Source organism: Pipistrellus hanaki, assembly GCF_964339955.1.
Source record: "Pipistrellus hanaki genome assembly, chromosome: 1".
In the NCBI taxonomy this organism is placed as follows: Eukaryota; Metazoa; Chordata; class Mammalia; order Chiroptera; family Vespertilionidae; genus Pipistrellus; species Pipistrellus hanaki.
This window is the reverse complement of record NC_140503.1, coordinates 63,473,659-63,498,031: the sequence shown is the minus strand read 5'-3', so window position 1 is coordinate 63,498,031 and position 24,373 is coordinate 63,473,659. Positions and strand designations below refer to the sequence as shown.

Genomic DNA, 24,373 nt, shown 5'->3' with positions numbered 1-24,373 from the left:
GTTGCCCTCACAGGTCCCTTGATCGGAATACGCATACCGCCCCCAAGCGGCGAGCCGTGTAAGCGCCGTGGCCAGCGGGAGAAGCCAGGGATCGGGCGGCCAGGCACTGCAGCGTGAATGCGAGCTTTGCCCTCCGCCTTGACAGCCCAAGGCGCGCACCTCCCCTGGGGGGTCAGGACCAGGGCAGGCGGGGGCTGGAGCGCACGACGCGTGGCTCCCCATCCCTCCAGCATGGGTGGATGAGGGTCACCACGTATGTAAGCTGGAACCTCTTTAACCCCTGGGTCTCTCTTAGTCCCAGTGACTCTGTTGTACCCCCTCCCCTCTTTTTTGCAAGCGGACCCAGGGAGCCGGGTGTGACTGAGAGCCCCCCGCGGGGCTGGCCGGGGACAGTCCCCGGTTGGGACACTCGCAGGGAGCGCACCAGCCTGCGTGGCGCAAGAGCCAAAGCGTTCAACCCGTGCGCCTAGCCGCGTGGGCAGGGAACCTCTTTTCTGAGAAGTTCCAGGGCTCCCCGAGCCCGGCCCCCGCCTCCCCCCGTCACTTTCTAGCTGGAAAGTTGTGCGGCGGGGGGAGGAGAGAGGAACCAGACGGCCCCCCTCCCGCTTCCTGCCCGGCCGCCTCCCATTGGCCCGCCGCGCGCCCAGGAATGTGAGCGCCGCTTTATAAGCACGGGCTCCGCGGCTCCGGTCACTGCAGCGCAGCGGCCAGCCAGACCCAGACGCAGACCCGCTCCCGGAGCCTCCCCGCAGCGAACCCCGCAGCCTTCACCCGCCGCCGCCGCCGCCGCCTCCCGGGCCGGCGCTGCGCTCTCCAGGACTCGGCGCCTTCGCTGCCACTCGCCACTTGGAGCCGCTGCGCCCTGAGCACTCAGGTAAGGGGGTCTCCCAGCGCTGCCCTCATCCACCCCGGGCTCCAGCCCCTCAAGAGACTTCGGACCCCATCCTGTCCCTCCCGCTGCTGGGGGTCTCCTCTGGTGGAAGAGCTTCAGAGATATATTCTCCAGCTCTAGGTTCACAAACCACTTCTCAGGGTTCCCCAAGATTTTATTCTATTCTCTAAGTTACCCCTAAACCTTTCTATCAGTTCTCTAGAGAAGGAGTTCACATCCCCATGTCCTCCCCGGACCCCCAGACTACATATTCTGGTCCTGCTGTTTACTCCTCACCTTCCCAAGGAAACCCCCCAGATTGTTGGCGTTTGTGCGCACCACACACACACACACACACACACACACACACACCACTTTAAAACCCCGGTCTCTTGCCTTCATCTCTCACTTTCTTCCTGATGCCCGCTCCAAAGTACATTCTATTCTCCCTCATCCAGCAAATGTGGGGCTAGGGGGTCCCCAGGGACCGGCCCCATGCCCAGCTCCCGGTTTCCCCCACTCCCTGCTTTGCCACTTCTCACCCTGGGCTCTGCTTCCCGCTGCAGGCTCCCCGCTGGGCACAGCAGCTCCGCCATGGGGCTCACCTGGGGACTCGGCATCCTGTTCCTGTTGCATGCGTGTGGCTCCAGCCGCATTCCAGGTGAGTCTGTGGAATACCTTTGAGGGGGAGGGAAGCGGAGGGGGTGCCGGTTACCCCAGCTGTGCCTCCCTCCCAGCTCTCCTCTCCCATTTCTCCCTAAGCCCTGACTGAACATCGGGATTCCCTTTCCGTGGTTTCCACACTGTCCCTCTGGCCCCATCCCTCAGAGCCGAGCCCTCCACCCACCCCCCTCACCCCCACCCCGGCCACCGTCTAGAAAGCTCACAGTGTGTCCCGCTCCTTACAGAGTCCAGGGGAGACAACAGCGTGTTTGACGTCTTCGAGCTCACCGGGACCTCCCGCAAGGGCCCTGGGCTCCGACTGGTGAAGGGTCCTGACCCTTCCAGCCCAGCCTTCCGCATCGAGGATGCCAACCTGATCCCCCCGGTGCCCGACCACAAGTTCCAAGACCTGGTGGACGCCGTGCGTGCGGAGAAGGGCTTCCTCCTGCTGGCCTCCCTGAGGCAGATGAAGAAGACCCGCGGCACGCTGCTGGCCGTGGAGCGGAAGGACCACTCCGGCCAGGTCTTCAGCGTGGTCTCCAACGGCAAAGCCGGCACCCTGGACCTGAGCGTGGCCGTGCAGGGCAAGCAGCAAGTGGTGTCGGTGGAAGAGGCGCTCCTGGCCACCGGCCAGTGGAAGAGCATCACCCTGTTCGTGCAGGAGGACCGGGCCCAGCTGTACATCGACTGCGAGAAGATGGAGAGCGCCGAGCTCGACGCCCCCATCCAGAGCATCTTCACCAGGGACCTGGCCAGCATCGCCAGACTCCGCGTCGCCAAAGGGGGTGCCAACGACAACTTCCAGGTGAGGCCACTTCTCTGATTCCTGGCCTCTGGCCAGCTTCTCTGTCAGGGGGGCAGTAGCAGGAGAGGCAGGGGTTCCAGGGTGGGAAGTACTGCCTGTGGACTGAAGCAGTGGTGCTTCAGCTTTAGGCAGTTCCAGGGTCGCCTGGAAGTCTTACTGCTGCCCCCTGAAACCCGCAGAGTTTCAGGTCCAGTAGATCTGGGCTGGGGCGTGATAATTCGCTTTTCTAAGCAGTGCCAGCTGAAGCTGATGTGGGTGGGGGCCTTCTGGGGACCCCACTTTGAAAGCCACCAAAGGAAATGAGTGATTTTCCTATAATAGCTTAGTTTCTTCTTATACTCTTCTCAAGAATAAAACTTATTTCAAATGCATCCAACCGACTGTAATATTGCTTGAAGTGGATACTTTGTTTGAGCAGAATAAATACCACTTTGCTATTTGATCCCTCATGGGGATGTGGCGGGTCTCAGATAAAAGGTTAAAGTTAGTGGTGATTTGCTGCTGCAGCTCCTTTTTCTGGTTAAACTTCTAGCTCTTTGCAGCTGCGGCTTTGAAACTCCCACCTTAAACTCTCTGACACGGAGACTGTCATTCTATCCTCGGCCATACTGATCAGACTCCACTTCCTGTGGACCCCAGTGGGCTGATAACGGAATTCTTTGTAAAACACTGAAGACTTGGCAGAAGACACAATTAAGATGTTGGAGTTGTTTGGCAATTTATGTTGCTGTGTTATCTTGACCTAGTGACCTTCAAAGGGAGCTCTTTCAAACTTCTAGAATGTTACTGTGTGCTTTTCCTCCCACGCCCCTCCCGGACACTCTGCAAGTAACGTGTGTGCTTTGCCCACAGGGGGTGCTGCAGAACGTGCGGTTTGTCTTTGGAACCACACCAGAAGACGTCCTCAGGAACAAAGGCTGCTCCAGATGTGAGTGCCCTTCTGTTTTTAGGGTACATGGGGAAATTGGGGGATTCCACTTAAAGAAAGCTAAGAAACAAACAGTGTTGGTTGTGTGTAAATTACCCTGGATAACATGATAAGAGGTATATAAAAGTGACCTTAGAAGGCTATTACACACACACACACACACACACACACACACTCACACACACACACACACACACACACACACTCACACACACTCACACACACTCTCTCTCACACACACACACACACACACACCACACACACACAGCCTCCACCTGCATCCCTCGCCCCAAGTGAAATGTCTTCAATAGGAACTCCGGTGAGAGCACTGTCTGCTCCTTTCCTCATTGTGTGTGCTTGCTCCTTGGCAGCTACCAATGCCATCCTCACCCTTGACAACAACGTGGTGAATGGGTCCAGCCCCGCCATCCGCACCAACTACATTGGCCACAAGACAAAGGACCTGCAGGCCATCTGCGGCATCTCCTGTGACGAGCTGTCCAGCATGATCCTGGAGCTGAAGGGCCTGCGCACCATCGTGACCACACTGCAGGACAACATCCGCAAAGTGGTCAGTGGCCTCCAGCCCCCGCCCTGGAGCGTGAGCCCCTGCAGGCGTAGCCTTTCATGTATGTGATCCTGTACGACTAGACACTCACGACCTTTCTCCCCCTTTCAGATGGAAGAGAACAAAGAGCTGGCCACTGAGCTGAGGCAGCCCCCCCTCTGCTACCACAACGGCGTTCAGTACAGGAATAACGATGAGTGGACTGTGGATAGCTGCACCGAGTGCCGCTGCCAGGTAAGGGCTCTTCACAAACTGAAATGCAAATCGATGGCATGTGTTTGAAGCCGCAGCCTCTGAGGAAATGCCCAGTTGGCCACACAAGCTCTTTTTATGTTCCGTGGCCTGATTCCAAATGTGTGTGTGTCTGTCTGAGATGCAGGTATGACATCTATAAATCTTCTTTAAACTCTCATGGAGTTTTCCAAAGTTATACCCCAGGCTCAGTGTCTAAAAGAACAAACCTAAAACATCAGAGTAATTGGCCTGCTGTATTTCAGAGACTAAGTGTTGAATGTCAGGTGAATAGCGCCAGGTGGAACAGCCTTTTCCCCAGCCCTGATTTGTATTCAGCTATGACAAGGAGGTTCTTTTAACTCAGTACACACTGTCAGACTGTAACTCAGCCCGCCATTGTCAGGACTCCATGGTCCCCTCAGCTCAGCTGGCCCTGCCCCAGAGTGTGTCACCCTAGCTCTCCCCAGTGCCCCTGGCAGGTGAGTTTGGGGGTTCATCTGGCTCAAGCAAAATCAAGCTTAAATACAAATCACGGACTGGATTTTGGAGCCATCTTTATTCCCATTCTTCTCCAACGTAATATAAAGCCAGATCTATACATGAGGGGGGAAATATGCTCGCTGGTCTGCTTTTCCCCATGGAGATAATAATTTTTAAATTTAAAGGTATCAGCTGAGTTTTAGGAGCTCAATCTCAGGTGTAATTTAATTGATTTGACTTATATTTTGTGATTCTCTATGGATGAAGTCTTCACCACTGACTAAGTAGCAATTAAGAAAGAACTCTCCAAGGAGTGGAGTGACGAGTAACTAGTACAAAACTCTGTCTACAATACTGGTGGCTGCAAATAAGACAGCCCTTCTATCGAAACCATTCCAGCAGAGCACATGCAGCCCTGACCATTCATTGAGGGACTGAAATGTTATCGTATGGAAGCTTCTGCTTGCAGTATGTCCGGTAACCCGTTTCTTCCTCCCTCTTGCTCTGCAGAACTCAGTTACCATCTGCAAAAAAGTGTCCTGCCCGATAATGCCCTGCTCCAATGCCACGGTTCCTGATGGAGAATGCTGCCCTCGGTGTTGGCGTAAGTTCCCAAAGCTGTGTAGCCATTCTTCGGTGACTCAGTCAGCTCTGCATAAACGCTGGGCCCCCACCCCCATGTCCATCACATGTTTTCATTCAGCTTTTTGCTGCAGCATCTGGCCACCTGGTGGCTTGTTTGCTGTGTAGAACCAAAAACGCCATTATGACTAAATTACAACATGGGCAATCATAATCTTGGTATAGCTTATTGATCCCAATTGTATGCTTTGAGGAATAGAGAGATGGGATTTATAGCAGCAGTAATTCCAAGTTCTTAGACTGCTTCTAGAATTTGGTTAAGGAAAATCTGCTCACCAGAAAATTGATGGTCTATTAAGTGCAAGCATTGGACTTAATTGTGCCAAAAGTCCTATCTAATTTATCTGTAAGGGCAGGAGGCCTAGCAGAGAAACAGCAGTGAGAGTTTTAGGGTACCAAAGAAAAAGGGCACTACATTGTTCCATGGCACCCTAGCCCTGGTTTTTGTTACTATCACTGTGCTGAGATAATGTTGAATGCAGTAGTACAAGTCATAAAAATGATTCATCACAACAAAGATAAGAAATAAAACAGGAAAGTAGCGCTTGCCCTGCAAACACCCCTCCACCCACACACACTGGTCACAGCTCAGGATCACCAGCCCCGCCCAGGGATCCTATTCCCAATACTGGCGCAGTAACGATCATTTGCATATCTATTTCCATTCAGCATTCGCTTCAGGTGTGGGTTAAGGGAAACAGAGCTAGCTGGGGACCAGCGGAGTTTTGAACTTGAACCAGGGGTTGCCAGGAAAACTTCCAACTGATGGCAAGAGAAAACAAGTTCTCTATCTGTGTCTGATACAGCTCGGTGTGATTGTAGCCATGGTGCCTGGGCACAGGGTAAACAAACACACGCTCCTCCTGTAAAAATGTGTGCAGAGAAGGCCCCCAGTGCTAAGGTGAGGGAGCAGCACACGGATGAACCTCATGACCGAGGTGGAGCCCGGAGCCAAAAGCAGCTGAGCTGCCTCCAAGCTCACCTGTCAGACGCATGGGCAGTGAGTCCCCTAAAATTCAGAAGGGCTCCTCTGAGCTGCCCGAAAGTCTGGTGTTCTTGGAAGTCTGAGGCTGGACATGCCTACCAGCCAGGAAAGGGAAACTCATTTGAAATGCAAAGAGAGGGGAAAGGAGGCAACATGAACAGAAGAGCGCAGTGGGGGAAGGCAGAGCTGTGCTGACCCAGGCCGGCATTCCAACACCCCATGCAGTGCCCACAGTGGCCTGGGATAAACCCCTGGGCTATTGGCCTAAGAAACAGACTGCGTTCCACCCTCTGGCGAGGGAAGGAAGTCCTGAACAGAGCAGTCTGAAGAGCAGTCTTAATGACCACACACAAACAAGCCTGTTCCCTCCGCAGCCAGCGACTCCGCGGACGATGGCTGGTCCCCGTGGTCCGAGTGGACCTCCTGCTCGGCGACCTGCGGCAACGGGATCCAGCAGCGCGGCCGCTCCTGCGACAGCCTCAACAACCGGTGCGAGGGCTCCTCCGTCCAGACGCGGACCTGCCACATCCAGGAGTGCGATAAGCGATGTGAGCATCCGGGCCACTGGGGAAAGGGGAGAGCTGACCTGGTCTTGTCCTCACCACAAGCAACTCCAAAGCACAGAGGCTCAGGGCACGGGTTCTAGACTCTGGGTCAGAAGCCTAGTCCCACCATGTTACCTGGTCAAGCTTGAGCACAATTCATCTTTCCCCCAACACACACACACTTTCCTCATCTGCAAAGGGGGATGGTGATGGTTCCCGGTGGAGGAATTTAGTTAGATAACGCAGTTAAAGCGGCCAGCTCAGGAGCTGGCTTGCGGCGCGCCCCCAGTAACCACCCGCTTTGTGCTTCAGTCAAGCAGGACGGCGGCTGGAGCCACTGGTCCCCGTGGTCATCGTGCTCTGTGACGTGCGGCGACGGCGTGATCACAAGGATCCGGCTCTGCAACTCGCCCAGCCCCCAGATGAACGGGAGACCGTGTGAAGGCCAAGCCCGGGAGACCAAGGCCTGCTCCAGAGACGCCTGCCCAAGTGAGTGAGCAGCCCGCCCCGCTGGTGGCCTGGCACCTGACCTCGCTGCTCAGTGGGTCGTGGAGGGGAAAGGTTACTCTCTGGAGAAACAAACAAATTCCTCCATGCTCAGCAGTCTCTCTTAATGAAAAACAGAAAGGAAACCATTTCAAACTCGGCCTCTTCCCACACATTCTTCATGTGTCAGGGTAGCAGGGTTTCCTGAACCAACTCAGGGGAGTCTTCTGTGGCAGACGCAGTGTTCGCGGGGGACCTTAACATCTGCATGTGGTTTGCTTTCTGACAGTCAACGGAGGCTGGGGCCCCTGGTCACCGTGGGACATCTGCTCGGTCACCTGTGGAGGAGGGGTGCAGACACGCAGCCGGCTCTGCAACAACCCCGCCCCCCAGTTTGGAGGCAAGGACTGCGTTGGCGACGTGACAGAAAACCAGATCTGCAACAAGCAGGACTGCCCCATTGGTGAGTCGTGCAGCCCCGGACAGAACCGCCCTGGGCGGGGGGGATGGTCTTTTAACAGAATGCCAGGTGAACAACATAACCTCAGGTTATCACTCACGTAGACCCTATAGGATCTTACCTCGTGTGGAATTTTTGGTGACCAGGACGGCAGTTAGCAGCAGCGTAGACCAACCATTTCCCTGTTCTCTTGTCGCAGACGGATGCCTGTCCAACCCCTGCTTTGCTGGGACCAAGTGCACCAGCTACCCTGATGGCAGCTGGAAGTGCGGCGCTTGCCCCCCAGGCTACGGTGGAGATGGCATCCACTGCCAAGACATTGACGAGGTGAGGAGCCGATGCTGCCGGAGGAAAGCAGGGAGCCTGCCCCACTCGTTCCCCGGACAGTGTTCCCTGAACGTGAAGCAAACTGTCATTTCTCCCCCAGTGCGCCCTGGTGCCCGACGCCTGCTTCAGCCACAACGGCGAGCACAGGTGCGAGAACACGGACCCCGGCTACAACTGCCTGCCCTGCCCGCCGCGCTTCACCGGCCCGCAGCCCTTCGGCCGGGGCGTGGAGCAGGCCACTGCCAACAAGCAGGTACGTGGGCCGGACGCCGGGCCAGCGTGAAGGAGGGGGCCTTCAGGGGGAACAACCAAAAAAGGGAGAATGTCATTGCATCACCGTCACAAAAAACCGGGAGGCGTGAACGCACAATCCAGCCTTTTAAGAACCAGGACTAGAGAATCGGTTGTAAGTCCAGCAGCAGCAGGAGAGTCCATCAGATTTGCAATGCTGCTCTGGAGTAACTTGTGAGGAGTGGTGCTGAGCCATTTCAGGAAAAACACATAAAGTGGTGTTACCCCATAGCCGGAACAGCCACGGGGTGGGGGTGTGGCTGGGGAGAAGGACAGAAGTGACCCACGCCCTTCCCCATGGAGCCCGTCTCTTCGGAGCTGACAGGGACCTGGGTTCTTCTTGTTTCTGCCGTATCTGGAGACGCCTGAAGGCTCTGCGCTAACATCAGGATGTTGTCCTCTCAGGTGTGCAAACCCCGCAACCCTTGCACGGACGGGACCCACGACTGCAACAGCAACGCCAAGTGCAACTACCTGGGCCATTACAGCGACCCCATGTACCGCTGCGAGTGCAAGCCCGGCTACGCGGGCAACGGCATCATCTGCGGGGAGGACTCCGACCTGGACGGCTGGCCCAACGAGGACCTGGTGTGCGTGGCCAACGCAACCTACCACTGCAAGAAGGTAAGCCCGCTCCCCCACACACCTCCCGGAGGGCACAGCAGCCTGGCCCAGGGAATCGAGTCGGCGAGAGGATTTTAAATCTGCAAATAAAACTGAAGGATCAGGTCACCCAAAGGCAGAGCACTAACTCTCCATCATAGTAAAGCTCCCGGGACCGGCAATGTGGCCAGGGCGGCCCTTTGGCACGTGTGTCCCACAGTCCGTTATTCTGTCCAAAGAAATGTTCACGTCCCGACCAGACACCAGCAGACTGTGGCTTGTGTTCCCAGCATGTACAGAGCCGAGAGCATTTATACAAATTCTATGTCTACCCCCCAAGAAAATGTTCAAATTTTTGCCTTCCCATAAAAAATGTATGTTGTTACCGAGTAGCATCCAGTGCTTCCATGTGTGAGCTGAGCGAGGGCGTGCGGACTGCGGCTACAATGAGCGTCTTCTCTTTCCAGGATAACTGCCCCAACCTTCCCAACTCCGGGCAGGAGGACTACGACAAGGACGGAATCGGCGATGCCTGTGACGACGATGATGACAATGATAAAATCCCGGATGACAGGGTAAGAGTGGTGTCTTCCACTCCTCTGCCATCTTTCCTGTCCAGTAACAGCATGCAACACTTTCAGACTCACTGAATTTTTTAAAGTTACAAGGAAAAATATACCAAACTGGTATCTAGGATAGTTTGAGGACATAAATGTTGCCACGAGAACTTTTAAATAAGGGTTATGTTTTTCATCACAACCTTCCTTCACCCCATTGGAGCAAGATAACCCATAAATAAACAAATGACACTTGGCTCCCCAGAGTCATCTGAAATGTTTTATCTAAATTACAGTAACATCTACTTGGGGACTACCGAGAACTGAGATGAGCTTACATTTACATCTCACTGACTTAAGAGTCCCCAGGAATCCGTGTTTCCTTCATGATCTCGCGGTTTTTAACTTCTGCAGTGAACATTTTACACCGAGTGCTCCATCAGTATAGCCATTTGGTCGGAAAGGACTGTTGCAGATATTTGCAGTTTTATAGGATGCAGGTGGTTTGAGCTTTGAGCTCGTTTCACAGACAATGTTGTAAAATGCTCTATTTCTTCTCTTTCCAGGACAACTGTCCGTTACATTACAACCCAGCCCAGTATGACTACGACAGAGATGACGTGGGCGACCGCTGTGACAACTGCCCCTACAACCACAACCCCGACCAGGCCGACACGGACAAGAACGGGGAGGGAGACGCCTGCGCGGTCGACATCGACGGGGACGGTGAGGCCCTCCCTGGCTCCAGCAGGCCCCCAGGCAGCGGTGACCTCACTCAGCTATTGAGTGGTTGCTCTCCAGCCCTGGCTGTTCTCCAGGTTGTGCAGTTTTGTTGAAACAACCAAGGCGGAGACTTACCTCATTTGTCCTATTCTCTGCAGGTATCCTCAATGAGCGAGACAACTGCAAGTATGTCTACAATGTGGACCAGAAGGACACCGACCTGGATGGGGTTGGAGATCAGTGTGACAACTGCCCTCTGGAACATAATCCAGACCAGGTAGGTGGCCTCCCCTCAGAATCTCTCAGTCAAGTATTGGAATGTCCCGTTCTAGGCCTACGAAAAGGAGAGTGCATACACTGTCGTTCCCACGGCTCTCCGTGATCCCGTAGCCAATCACAATGTCTTTAGGTACATAGTTTGCCTGATGGGGTCTCCTGGCAGAGTCCCATCGATCATCAGCATGGCAGTCTTGTAACTGCAGTCTTGTCTTATACAAGAAGGTCTGCGGGACTTGTTCCGCATGAAATACCATTAAGATAAATTATTCAGAGTCAAAATCTGACAGCTCTAGTATGTTAATCATATTTAAGACTAAGAGATAAAAGAAATACCCTGAAGCAAAATAACTATTTTCATGGCTAATGGTGTAATCTAGCTGGAAGAAAATCATCAAACTAAAACTACTTCCCCCAAACAGGCAATATTTCATTCTTCAAAAGTGCTTGGCACTGAAATCAGGTATCACTCTCCACCCATGCTGGGGCATGCTACAGACAGACATTAGCCAGGACAGTTTCCATGCTGAAAGTTTTTCTTTCCATGCAGTTGCCCATAGTTATTGTCTTAAGTACAAAAGTTAAGGTGTTTTGTTGTTTTTTTTGTTTCTTCTAAAATGCATTGTTCTGGAAAGTTAGAAACCAGCTTTTTAAAATCGAAATATTTTTATAAGATTCAAGATATGAGAAATACAGCTTTTTCCTCCTAGTATTTGCTCTTATGAGGTCCTGTAAAACAAAGGCAACAAGATAAAGAGCTTTGGGGCTATAATGGGAAAAGTGTGCATGATCTGATATGGCTTTTCTGACCAAATGATAATGAGAGTCATATTTTGAGATTGGGTCTAACCATAAATTAAATGTTTTCAATATCATTTAACCTCCCTGGATGAGTTTTTGGTTCCTCAGACTGTGATCAAATTGATAACAAAATTCAGGCATCATATAAAAACCTTACTAAGAGCAAGAAAAATTCCAGTTTGCGTATAAATGATCTTTAAGCATCCCATGCACACTGGATAATGTAAAAGGACTCTGAGAAATATAGTTTTGAAAAGTCTTAGTTTTGACTTTATCTCAGCCAACAGATGATAGTCTTTATGGACTAGATCTATAAAACCAAATAACTAAAAATAAAAGAAACCAAATGATCCTACCATATGAGTTACCTAGTATGCATTAAAAAAAGTGCCATGTTTCCATGACTTGATGGCCAAGAGTAGAAGTTGACATGTCAACAAATTTACAATTGAAATCCTCCAATGGAAAAATAATAAAATGTACCTAAAGATTCCATTTAACATTAAGATAGAAGAAGTTAACATTGCATTTCATCCTTAGTGAATAATGCCTTCTATTTAATTTTATTTAGAATGTTTTATATTTTTTTAAACTCTTAAAAATCCCTTTTCAAATTTTCATATGAAAACAAGGATTAAGGGGAAAAACTTAAAATGTGTTACTATTACTGTCTTTTGGGATAGCATATAGACTTGAAACTCTACCGGCCACATCAAACATTATTGAATTTTCCATAAGTTATCATTAACATTAATAACTTGTACCTCAACTTACCCTCTGTTTCTCTCTCCAGCTTGACTCTGACTCGGACCTCATTGGAGACACCTGTGACAACAATCAGGATATTGACGAAGATGGCCACCAGAACAACCGGGACAACTGTCCCTACGTGGCCAACGCCAACCAGGCCGACCACGACAAAGACGGCAGGGGAGACGCCTGCGACCATGACGACGACAATGACGGCATTCCCGACGACAGGGACAACTGCAGGCTCGTGCCCAATCCTGACCAGAAGGACTCCGACGGTGAGTCAGGGAGCCACCTTCTAAGAGAGGAACTGAGACCAGGGCCCCCTAGGTTGAGGACACAAACACAAAGCTGAATGCACACGGGAGGATGAAGAGACTAACTTCCACTTTGACAAAATGGGAGTTCCTGACACCAGTAATGACAGTGTTTCAGAATCTCACTGAACTCTTGCCTTTCTCACTCAGGTGATGGTCGAGGTGATGCTTGCAAAGATGACTTTGACGATGACAATGTGCCAGACATCGATGACATCTGTCCTGAAAACACTGATATCAGTGAGACCGATTTCCGCCAATTCCAGATGATTCCTCTGGACCCCAAAGGGACATCCCAAAACGACCCTAACTGGGTGGTACGCCATCAGGGCAAAGAGCTTGTCCAGACGGTCAACTGTGATCCTGGACTTGCCGTGGGTGAGTAGTGAGTTCTTTGCACAACAGGCTAGCATATGTGGGAAAGCAGCAAATGTAAAACCTGGCAGTACCCTATGGATACTAGGATGTCTGGGAACGGGATGGAAAACCTTCTGACAGCTGCCATTTTTGACCTGGGTCTGGCCTCACTCACCTTCCAGGTTATGATACATTTAATGCTGTGGACTTCAGCGGCACCTTCTTCATCAACACCGAAAGGGACGATGACTATGCCGGGTTTGTGTTTGGCTACCAGTCCAGCAGCCGCTTCTATGTTGTGATGTGGAAGCAGATCACCCAGTCCTACTGGGACGTCAACCCCACCAGGGCTCAGGGGTACTCGGGCCTCTCGGTGAAAGTCGTGAACTCCACCACCGGGCCTGGCGAGCACCTGCGGAATGCGCTGTGGCACACGGGCAACACCCCTGGCCAGGTAGGAACAACCCTGCGGGAGGGAGGGAGGGAGCGGGGGCTTGACCAGCACGAGGGATGCTGTGCTTTGACCGGGGCTCAGGGAGTCTTAGAAATCACGTCCCCACCATCCGCTGCAGCACTGAGCTCTGCTCCGTAAGCCATAACTGTCTGAGAGGGGAGCTCGCCATAACAAGTTACCCTTCAGGTCCAAAGGCAGTTTAGTCTCTTCAAACAAAGAGGCTCTGCTCTTTCTCTTCTCCCTTTCTACTTCACATGAGCATTCAAGGGCACAATTCACATGGAAGAGGCCTTAGAGAAATCCTGCGTCTCAGCCCTCTAGCATAGGTCAGCTGGGCACTTTTCATTCCCACAGAATGAAACATAAACCTCATCATGGTCTCAACCTTACCTTCTGCAGGTGCGCACCCTGTGGCATGACCCTCGTCACATTGGCTGGAAAGATTTCACCGCCTACAGATGGCGTCTCAGCCACAGGCCAAAGACTGGCTTCATTCGGTAAGATGGCACTCATTGCATTTCACTTACAGTCCCAGCAATGGCAGGAAGGAAGAGACGAACCCAGGGGTGTCGCTAACGACATTTCCTTTCTCCCTGCAGAGTGGTGATGTATGAAGGGAAGAAAATCATGGCCGACTCGGGACCCATCTACGACAAAACCTATGCTGGTGGTAGGCTCGGGCTGTTTGTCTTCTCTCAAGAAATGGTGTTCTTCTCCGACCTGAAATACGAATGCAGAGGTAGGAGCAACATTATAGTGAACGGACAGTGGGCATCTCTGATTCAGACTGGCACCGACAATGCCAATTATGGGGGAGTTGAATTGAAAGACTGTTTTACAGGCAGGGTCATCTGTAGTTTGCTGTTGAAGACCACGATATAAATGAAATAAGGCCTATGAACTGTGGCTTATGAAATCCTGAGTCTTGTTAACAATATTGATTTGCTTAGCAGTCTCTGTGCTCTTCACACGCAGTGCGAAGGCAAACCGCAGGCAGGCTCCCGCATAGGCCACGCTGATAATACTGAACACCTGACATGTTCCCCGTAGTTTTGTCTGTGCCTCGGCAGTACAAGTTGCTTTCACATTCTTCCCCTGTCATACAAGGAAGGGAGAGTGTTGCCTCCACAGTGGCATGTTCACTTCCACTGTGAACCTAAGCTGTTTTTCTCTGTCCTCATTCGCTCTGTGGCCACCTAACCTCATGGAGGCCGGCACTGGGGCTGCCAAAAGAATAAGCGGTTCATAAATGTTTACAGGGACAAGGCCTGATGCCAACAAGATGCATTAGAGTAAAAAGATGGTTCATTTACTCAAAACATATTTAAATTATGATATAAACTTTGAGTCTGAATGTTTAACATAAAATGCCCTCAACCCCAAACACTGAAGGTCTTAGAGAGCATAGCCCAAAGCCTGCAAGGTCGAGCTGCACCAAGCTCCTAGCACAGTGGTCGGCAAACTCATTAGCCAACAGAGCCAAATACCAACAGTACAACGATTGAAATTTCTTTTGAGAGTCAAATTTTTTAAACTTAAACTTCTTCTAACGCCACTTCTTCAAAATAGACTCGCCCAGGCCGTGGCATTTAGTGGAAGAGCCACACTCAAGGGGCCAAAGAGCTGCATGTGACTTACCAGCCGCAGTTTGCCAACCAGGGTCCTAGCAACAGGGTTCAATAACGTTAACTCATAATTTTATAAGCTGGCCATCTTATATTATGCTTTTGTCATTATAAAAGTAGAGCTATACCTAGGCTGTTAATACCTTAACTGATATTAAGGTAACAATGCTTTTGTGAATTAGTTTTTATTTATATATCTGTGTTTGTTTACTTTAACAGATTCCTAATCTTCCAACTGTTGATCAAAAGACTGACCCTAGCCAATGCTGGTATTGCACCTTCTGGAACTATGGGCTTAAGGAAACCCCCAGGATCACGCCTCCCTGCTGCCTCTTTCTCTGCTTGCATCAGTGTGGACTGCTAAAACGTGTGACTTGACTCAAGAAAAATGCAGTTTTCCCAATCAGACCCAGCATTCAGCCTCTGAACGAGAAGAGAATCTTGCAAGAATATAAACAGTGACTTTGGTCTGCTTTTTGGAAAAAAAGCAGAAGCATCCACCTGCCTCAGTGGGAAGGTGCCAGCTCCACCCAGCTTTGGTCAGAGCAGGCTGCTATTGTGAGGCCTTCTCTGAGCAACGAACTCAGTAGCCCCTTCGGGCACATCAGAGGAGGGAGGACTCACGGGCATTGGCCAACAACACTCCTCACCTACTCCCTCGGGAATAGGGGGAGCAGGGCCAAAGCTTGGGGGTTGGGGGAGGCACAAACCCAAGAGATGATTGTATGGGGAACATATGGAGAACTGTTACACATTTGATACTAAACCATTTTCAGGGGATTGAAAGGCTATTGCTGGATTCCATGATGCTGACCGACCAGTGTTAGCTGATTGGCACTTACACAGAAGCAGGGGAGGGAGAGGAGGACTGACTTCTGTCCTCTCGGATCCCCACCCCTTACATGTCACATGTAGTGACCAGAATAGGGAGGCAGGATGAAACCAGAGTGTAAGGCAGTGCTGGCTGCCACTGCCTAGTTACACTGGAATTGTCGGTTTTGTTCCAGATATAGCTTGTGCAGATGTAGCAGGAAAATAAAACCTACCATCTCAGAGAGCACCAGGCTGCCTCCCAAGGGAGGGGCAGCCATGCTTGTATTTTTATGGTTAGAAAGGCACAAAATTATCAACTAAGACATTCCTTTCCTCTTTTTTCCTGAATATCATGGAGTTTTCTAAATCTTTTAGACTGTAGTTTTTGGGTTTTTTTACACTCTACAATGTAAAATATTTATTTTTCACCTACTCTGAAGAATTTGTCTGAAAGACTTCATGGAACAGGAAGAAGCATAAGGACTATCCATATCACCTTTGTTGAGTCTTCATGACTGTAAGATTGTAAATACAGATTATTTATTAACTCTGTTCTACCTGGAACCTAGGTTTTGTATGGAAAGTGAGAGTAGGTATGAGCTTTATCAGCCAATCTCGGGCAAGGAAGGGCACGAGGAAAATCAGCGTAGCGAGCTGCTCTTTGCTTTGTGCTTAAATGAGTCGGGATTTCTTGTCTTTTCCAGTGGGATTAGTTGGCTGTCCATTTGCAAGTGCGTTTAGATGGCAAAGAAAGCCATGAGGCCTTTGATACTGTTTTACCCCATCCCTTGTGCCTATTTCCAGGGAGAAGAAAAGCATCTACGCTTATTATTTTTTCATTTTTCCAAAAGAAAAAAATGACAAAGGTGAAACTTACATACAAATATTACCTCATTTGTTGTGTGACTGAGTAAAGAACTTTTGGCTCAAGCAGAAAGAGTTTAAGTGTCTAACAAACTTAATGCTACTGTAGTACCTAAAAAAGTCAATGTTGTACATAGTATAAAAATTCTTTGCAGAAAAGTATTCCCAGTAAGGAAATAGCATTGAAATGTTAAATACATTTTCTGAAAGTTATGTTTTTTTTCTATCATCTTGTATACTATTGCTTTATTTTTATAAATTATTTTCTCAATGCCATTGGAATAGATATCTCAGATTGTGTAGATACGCTATTTAAATAATTTATCAGGAAATACTGCCTGTAGAGTTAGTATTTCTATTTTTATAAAATGTTTGCACACTGAATTGAAGAATTGTTGGGTTTTGTTTTGTTTTTGATTTGTTTTGCTTGCCCCACCCCGTTTTTACTATTTGCCAATACCTTTTTCTAGGAATGTGCTTTTTTTTGTACATTTTATCCATTTTACATTTTAAAGCAGTGTAAGTTGTATATTACTGTTTCTTATGTACAAGGAACAACAATAAAACATATGGAAATTTATATTTATACTTCCTGTATCCACACTTATTTGTTCTCTATTGGCTTTATGTTATGAAATATGGATAAATTCCATTCTTTAATCAGTATGACATACATAGTCCCCAAAAAGAATATTAATAAAATGTCACATTTTATTAATGCCATTTATTGAATCCTTTCCAAAATCTAATTCTGTTGCTAAAAAAAGAAAAAAGAAAAAGAAAACAAAAGGGGAAAACCAGGATTGAAGCATATAAATTCCTGCACCTACATTTTCTAACCCACCAATGATGGCACTTGGTAGCAACACAATTACATGTTGTGGAGATGCTTTAGAAATGTTATGAGGAAAAAATTATCCTTGAAAGCTTCATCAAACTCTACATATATCACCTTTAAAAAACGAATGCCTTGCACCAAAAACAGATGACTAAAGACAAAAGTAGAATCCTAAAAATATATACACATAAAAAACATCAAATTATTTTATGAAAAGGACAAAGTTTCAGGGAGGCTAACCATGAATGTAGACTACTGACCAATTAATGTCAAGTTCTAGTAAAAGTAGCTAGAATAAGAAATTTTATGAATAGTTTAAAAGTCTGGCTTTGAGGTCCATCACACACTAGAAGGGATTGAGCAAGATAGAATCTTCTTGTTGATTTTTCTCAAAACACTTATCTAGGCTAGCATAATCATATAAATATAAATTGCCAAATCATTTTATGGCACTCAGGTGCAGAATCAAGAACGAGAAGGTGGTAATGATTATAGAGTTTGGAAAACTGATACCTATCCTTCTGAAATTATTCCAAAAAATTGAAGAGGAGGAAAGATTCCAAAACTTATTTTTCAAAGCAAGCCAGTATTACCCTAATTTTAAAACTAGACAAAGATATTAGCAAAAAATAAAAGAATATTGTAGGATAATACTTCTGATGAACATAGATGCAAAAATCTTCAACAAAATATTAGCAAAATGAATTGAACAAAACATTTACAAGATCATACACCATGACTAAGTGGAATTTATTGCAGTGACGCAAGTCTGGTTCAATATCTGCAAACCAATTAATGTTATACAGCACATAAATAAAAATCATGATCATATCAATATATGCAGGAAAAAAAATATTTGATAAAATTCAACATCCACATATTATAAAAACTCTCAGCAGAATGGGGATAAAGGAAACGTACATCAACAAAATACAGAACATATATGACAAACCCACAGCCAGCAATACTCAGTGGGGAAAAGGTGAGAGATTTTTCTTCACCATCTAGAATAAGACAAGGCTGTCCACTTTCACCATTTTTATTCAACACTAGGGGCCCAGTGTATGAAAATTCATGCACTGGAAAAGGGGATAGTCCCTCAGCCTGGCCCCTCTCACAGTCCAGGAGCCCTCAGGGGCAGGAGGAAAACCAGCAATCAGGGAAAGGTGATGACCCATCACACCTCTACTGCTGCCACTGCCGGCAATGCAAGCCTCAGCTGGCCCTGGTTAACTGAGTCGCCATCCAAGGTTTCCTTGCACCTTGGGCTGGCCCTGGGTAGCTGGGCAACTGACATTTGAGGCTTACCTGTGCCTCAGGCTAGCCCTGGACACTGAGGGGCTAGAGGGATTGGGTGCCACCAGCTTTGAGGGCGGGCAGTCAATTAGCATATTCCCTCCTTTTTTGCTATGGGCGCCACCATCTTTGTGAGGTGTGAGGGTCAATTAGCATATTCCTCTTTAGTAGATAGGATTGTATTGGAAGTCCTAGTCAGAGCAATCAAACAAAAAAGAAAAAAACATTCAAATTGTAAAGAATAAATAAAACTGTCATTATTTGCAGATGACATAATAATAGAGAGAGAGAGAGCTCTAAAGAATTCATTAAAAAAACTACTAGAAATAATAAATGAATTCAGTAAAGTAGCAGGATACAAATAAATATTCAGAAATTAGTTGCATTTTATACAGTAATAACAAACTATAAGAACAATAAATTATTAAAACAATCCCTGTTCTGGCTAGCATGGCTCTATGGTTAGAGCTACAGCCTGCACACTGAAGGGTCTCAGATTAAATTTCTGGACAAGGGCATGTACCTGGGTTGCAGGTTCAATACCCCAACCCAGTAGGGAAGCATGGGGGAGGCAACCAATTGATGACTCTCTCACATCAATGTCTCTCTTTCTCTCCTCCTTCTCTCCCTCCCTTTCTCTCTCAAAAGCAATGAGCCCAATTGCCATGGCTCAGTGGTTGAAGGTTGACCTATAATCCAGGAGGTCACAGTTCAATTCCTGGTCAGGGCACATGTCTGGGTTGCAGGCTCTATCCCCAGTGTGGGCTTGCATGAGGCAGCCAATGATCCTCTCTCATTATTGATGTTTCTATTTCTCTCTCCCTCTCCCTTCCTCTCTGAAACCAATAAAAATATATATTTTTTAAAGATTATTAAAAAATAAAAATCAATGAAAAAATATCCTCAAATGAGGACTAACAAACAAAAAAAATAATTTAAAAAAAGAAAGAAAACAATCCCTTTTGAAGTTGCATAAAAAGAATAAGCCCTTGCCAGTTCGGATACAGGGTCAGCCTCCAGACCGAAGGGTCCTAGGTTCAATTACAGTCAAGGGCACATACCTCCGTTGCAGGCTCCTCCCTGGCTGAGGTTCTGGTCAGGGCTCTTGCAGGAAGCAACCAATCGATGTGTTTCTCTCACATCAATATGCCTCTCTGTCTTTCCACTCTCTAAAAATCAATGGAAAAAATATCATCAGGTGAGGATTAAAAAAATAAAAGGAATAAATTTAACCAAGGAGGAAAAAACACATGTACTTGGAAAACTATAAAACTCTGAAGAAAGCAACTGAAGGAGATATCAATAAATAGAAGGTTATACTATACTCATGAATAGAAATAATTAACATCATTAAAATATCCATACTACCCAAAGCAATCTGCAGGTTCAATACAATCCCTGTCAAAACACCAATGACATTTTCAGAACCAGAACTAAAGCAATCTAGAGAAAGAAGAACAAAGTTAGAAGTATCACACTACCTGATCTCAAACTATACTATACAGCTATAGTAATCGAAACAGTATGATGCTGGCATAAATATAGACAGACAGATCAATAGATCAGAATAGAGAGTCCAGACACTAACCCAATCCTGTATAGTAATTTAATCTATGAAAAAAAGGGGGCAAGAATTTACAGTGTGGTAATGATGATCTCTTCAATAAAAGATGCTGGGAAAACTGGACAGATACAGAATGAAACTAAATCACTTTCTTATACCATATACAAGAATAAAGTCAAAAGGAATTAAAAACTTAAATGTAAGATCTGAAACCACAAAACTCCTAAAAGAAAACATAGGCAGCATATGTTTGACATCTCTCTTAGCAATATTTTTTTGGCTATGTCTTCTCAGACAAGGGGGGAAAAATGGGATGTGGAACTAAAACATTTTGCACAGTGCAAGAACAAGCAAAAAGACAACCTACTGAATGGAAAAAGATATTTGCCAAAGATACATTCAATAAGGGGTTAATATTCAAAATATATAAGGAACTCATACAACTTAACAACAAAAACAATTCAATTAACAAATGAGAAGAGGACCTGAGTATACACATCTCCCAAAGGGACATGTTCAACATCACTAATCATCAGGAAAATGCAAGTTAAAACTATGAGGACGTCTCGCACCTGTTCTAATGGTTATCATCAATAAATCAAGAAACAGCAACCGGTGGCAAGGAGGTAGAGAAAAGGAAATCCTCATGCACTGTTGGTAGAACTGTAAAGACAGTATGGAGGTTCCTCAAAAAATTTAAAAATAGAACTGCCAATGACTCAGCAGATTCCAATTCTGGGTACTTATCTGAAAAAAACAAACAAAAAACAAACAAAAACAAATTCCAAAACATATATGCACACCTAAGTGTTAATGGATAGATAAATGGATAAAGTGGTACACATATACAATGGAATATTACTCATCCATAAAAAAATAAAATAAAATATTGCCATTTGCAAAAACATGGATGGACCTAGAGGATATTATGTTAAATGAAATAAGTTAGAGAAAGGCAAGTACTATATGATTTCACTTATATGTAGAATCTTAAAAAAAAAAAGTCATAGTTACAGAGAACAAATTGATGGCTGCCATATAAGAAGGGGTTTAGGGGTATTGGTAAAAAAGATGAAAGTGATTAATGAGTATAAATTGCCAGTTATAAAAATAGTCCCAGGAATATAAAGTACAGCAGAGGGAATAATAGTCAGTAATATTGTAATAACTATCTATGATGTCAGATGAGTAGTAAACTTATTGGGGTTATTACTTTTTAAGTTATATAAATGTCTAGTTGCTATGTTGTACATCTGAAACTATTGGGTCGGCAGCTAAGTAATTGCGGATTTTTTAAAGAAAATCAAAGACAATTTTTTCATGGAACTAAATAACTTTATTCTGTAATGTATTGCCCATTTTGATCAATGACCTTTTGCCATCTTTCAGGCAGCATCATAATCCCACGTTCAAAAAACTTCTGTTTTTTATTAGCAAAAAACTGAATCAGGTACGATTTGACATCATCATCATTATTGAAATTTTTACCATTCAAGGAGTTTTGTAAAGATCGAAACAAAAAGTAATCAGATGGTGCAAGGTCAGGACTATATGGTGGATGTGGCAAAACATCCCAACCAAGCTCCATTAATTTTTGCCGAGTGACCAAAGATGTGTGTGGCCTTGCATTGTCATGATGGAATACAACACTTTTTCGATTTGTCAATTCGGGCCACTTTTCTTCAACTGCATTGTTTAATTTCGTTAGTTGTTCAATGTAGACATCAGAATTGATCGTTCGGTTGGGTGGTAAGAGTTCAAAGTAGACAATTCCTTTGTAATCCCACCAAACTGATAACAAAACCTTCTTTTGATGAATATCAGCTTTTGATGTTGTTTGAGTTGGTTCACCTGGCCTGCTCCACGATCTTTTCCGCTTGATATTGTTGTAAACAACCCATTTTTTATCGCCAGTTATCAGTCGTTTTAAAAATGGATCATTTTCATTACGTTTCTTTAGCAAATTGCAGCTGCTAATGCGTTGCGTTAACTGTGATTCTTTCAGTTCGTGAGGAACCCATGTATCGAGTTTTTGAACATAGCCAAGTTGTTTTAAGTGATTTTCAATGCATGTATGTGATACATGAAGCTTCTCTGCAATCTCACGTGTTGTACTGTGACAGTCCGAATTGATTATTGCTTTGATTAGGGCGTCATCAACTTCAACTGGACGACCAGAGCGTCTTTCATCTTTGAGTGAAAAATTACCAGAACGAAATTTGGCAAACCAATTTTGACACTGCTGTTCTTTTAAGGCTTCGTCACCATAAACAGCACATAACTTTTTATGAGCTTGTGATGCGTTTTTCCCTTGCGGAAATAAAAAAGCAAAATATGACGAAAATGTTCCTTTTGATTTTCCATTTTTCAACGAACGCCAAACAAAAACTACAAAACAGATCAAAAAACTTTTTTTACTGATTAACAGCTGAATAGCCAACTATCAAATACAAAATGTGTTTTACATTTGTACTACGTCTGCAAACCTAAAAATTCAACTGAAGCCATATATGTGTGAAACCCGCAATTACTTAGTTGCCGACCCAATAATATAATATTGTATATCAACTATAATTTAAAAATAAAAATGTTTTTGTCATTTTTTAAAAAATATCTTTATTTTAAGCCTGCAATATCCAGGTTCTTTTTCTAGGCCTTTTTCCACTGATTACAATATAACTGATTTTTTCAGTTAATTTCTGCAATGTTGAAAATGTGTCTATTAATTTTATTGCTGAGAACTTTACTATTTCCCTGCAATATCTTCTTTCCTTTCTTGGAGAAAACATTGTAACTGCTGTCCAAATTCTACTTCTGACTATTTGATGTTATGAATTTATTAATATTTCTTCTAAATATGCCATTCTGAACTTTTTCTCTGTCTTGCTATTTTTTACTCCCTAATTATATACTTTAAGAGGAATGTTTCTTATTACATTTAATTATGCAATATGAAAAAAACTAAAATTATGGCATCAAGGTGATAGCCTTTCCCCCTTCCTGCAAGAGTGTTTTACCGAGTATCTCGGGGAAAGTTGGATTGAAGGGCAATAACTTCAGGTCCTGTGGGAATCTACATGTATAAAACCCTACCATGCAAATAGACCAAACAGTGGAAAAACCAAACAACCAGTCGCTGTGACGTGTGCTGACCACCAGGGGGCAAGTGTGGAACATGGCAGGCATTGGCCACGGCAGGATGGTGGAGCAGGGGAGTGGGGATGCCAGACTAATGCAGGGCGACAGAGGCTTTCATTGGGGCAAGCCTCTGGTGGTTACTAAAAATTCTTTGCTCCCGCGTGCCGTGGTCTCACCTGGCACTCACACCTGCTGCCAGCACCGGAGCCACTGCTCATACCTGTTGCCAGCGCCTGGTGTCAGCCCTGATCCCTCAGTGCTGTCAGCAGGTGTGAGCAGTGGCTGCCGGCTCCAATCACCCTTGGGGTTTCTCCAGCTCCCCCTGCTCCTGAGAGGTGATCATGCTGTCAATGGGTACAAGCAGGGCCAGTGCAGTCAATGAGTGGGAGCACTGACAGCAAGAAGAGGGCTACTGGCAGACAGGGGGCGAGGGGCTGCAGTGGGAGGGGCTGGGTGGTGGTGCAAAGGATGGAGTGAGACCTGCCCCTGTGCCCACCACAGCCTCACGGCCCACAGTTCCTTTCAAGGTGCACTGGGCCCCTAGTTTACAATAAAGGTGGTGCCAACAGTTTTCTTGAGAGTCTTAAGTCCAAAAACCACAAATTTAAGATACTAAATTCATTCCTGATATGAATTATCTTTTGTTCTTTTTATCTTTCTCTCTTTTTTTTTAATCCATACATGAGGATATTTTTCCATTGATTTTTTTTTTAGAGAGAGAATGTAAAGAAAGGGAGAGGCAAAGAGAGAAACATCAAGGTGAGAGAGACACATCAACTGGTTGTCTCCCACCCATGCCCCAACTAGGACCTGAGATTGAGTTTGCAACCGAGATACATGCCCTTGACCTGAATTGAACTGCAGACCCTTCAGCGTGTGGGCTGAGGCTCTATCCACTGAGCCCAACTGGCTAGGGTTGCATCTCTATCTTGTTCTGGGGGAATGTTTTTATTCTACAGGAAGCCTTAAAATGAAGACACTGTTTTTTAATTTGATTTTTTTTTCATCTGGAACCTTCATGTTGAACTATATTATAAATTCAGCTTACCTGTCCTTGCTTAGAGGTACCTTTGATTGACACGCTATGAAATAGTGTCACTTCTTGTAATGGC

General features: G+C 46.3%; 1 protein-coding gene across 1 annotated transcript; it reads left to right on the top strand.

Moving 5' to 3' along the window:
- Nucleotides 1–692: 692 nt before the first annotated feature.
- On the top strand, nt 693–17,013 carry THBS1 (thrombospondin 1). Its single transcript, XM_084890786.1, has 22 exons — nt 693–874; nt 1,438–1,532; nt 1,780–2,339; nt 3,192–3,267; nt 3,639–3,838; nt 3,947–4,069; nt 5,060–5,153; nt 6,551–6,724; nt 7,034–7,210; nt 7,497–7,670; nt 7,867–7,994; nt 8,095–8,247; nt 8,691–8,909; nt 9,356–9,463; nt 10,012–10,171; nt 10,327–10,445; nt 12,039–12,273; nt 12,463–12,690; nt 12,852–13,123; nt 13,523–13,620; nt 13,723–13,862; nt 14,968–17,013. The coding sequence occupies exons 2-22, from the start codon at nt 1,466–1,468 to the stop codon at nt 14,973–14,975; spliced, it is 3,513 nt and encodes a 1,170-aa protein (XP_084746912.1). The 5' UTR covers nt 693–874; nt 1,438–1,465; the 3' UTR covers nt 14,976–17,013.
- Nucleotides 17,014–24,373: the final 7,360 nt, after the last annotated feature.

Bases quoted from the DNA above. Each gene is read 5' to 3' on its own strand.
- THBS1 (XM_084890786.1), top strand. From the start codon at position 1,466: ATGGGGCTCACCTGGGGACTCGGCATCCTGTTCCTGTTGCATGCGTGT. The intron at 5,154-6,550 runs GTAAGTTCCCAA...TTCCCTCCGCAG, and splicing joins ATGCTGCCCTCGGTGTTGGC to CCAGCGACTCCGCGGACGAT. The intron at 6,725-7,033 runs GTGAGCATCCGG...TTTGTGCTTCAG, and splicing joins CCAGGAGTGCGATAAGCGAT to TCAAGCAGGACGGCGGCTGG.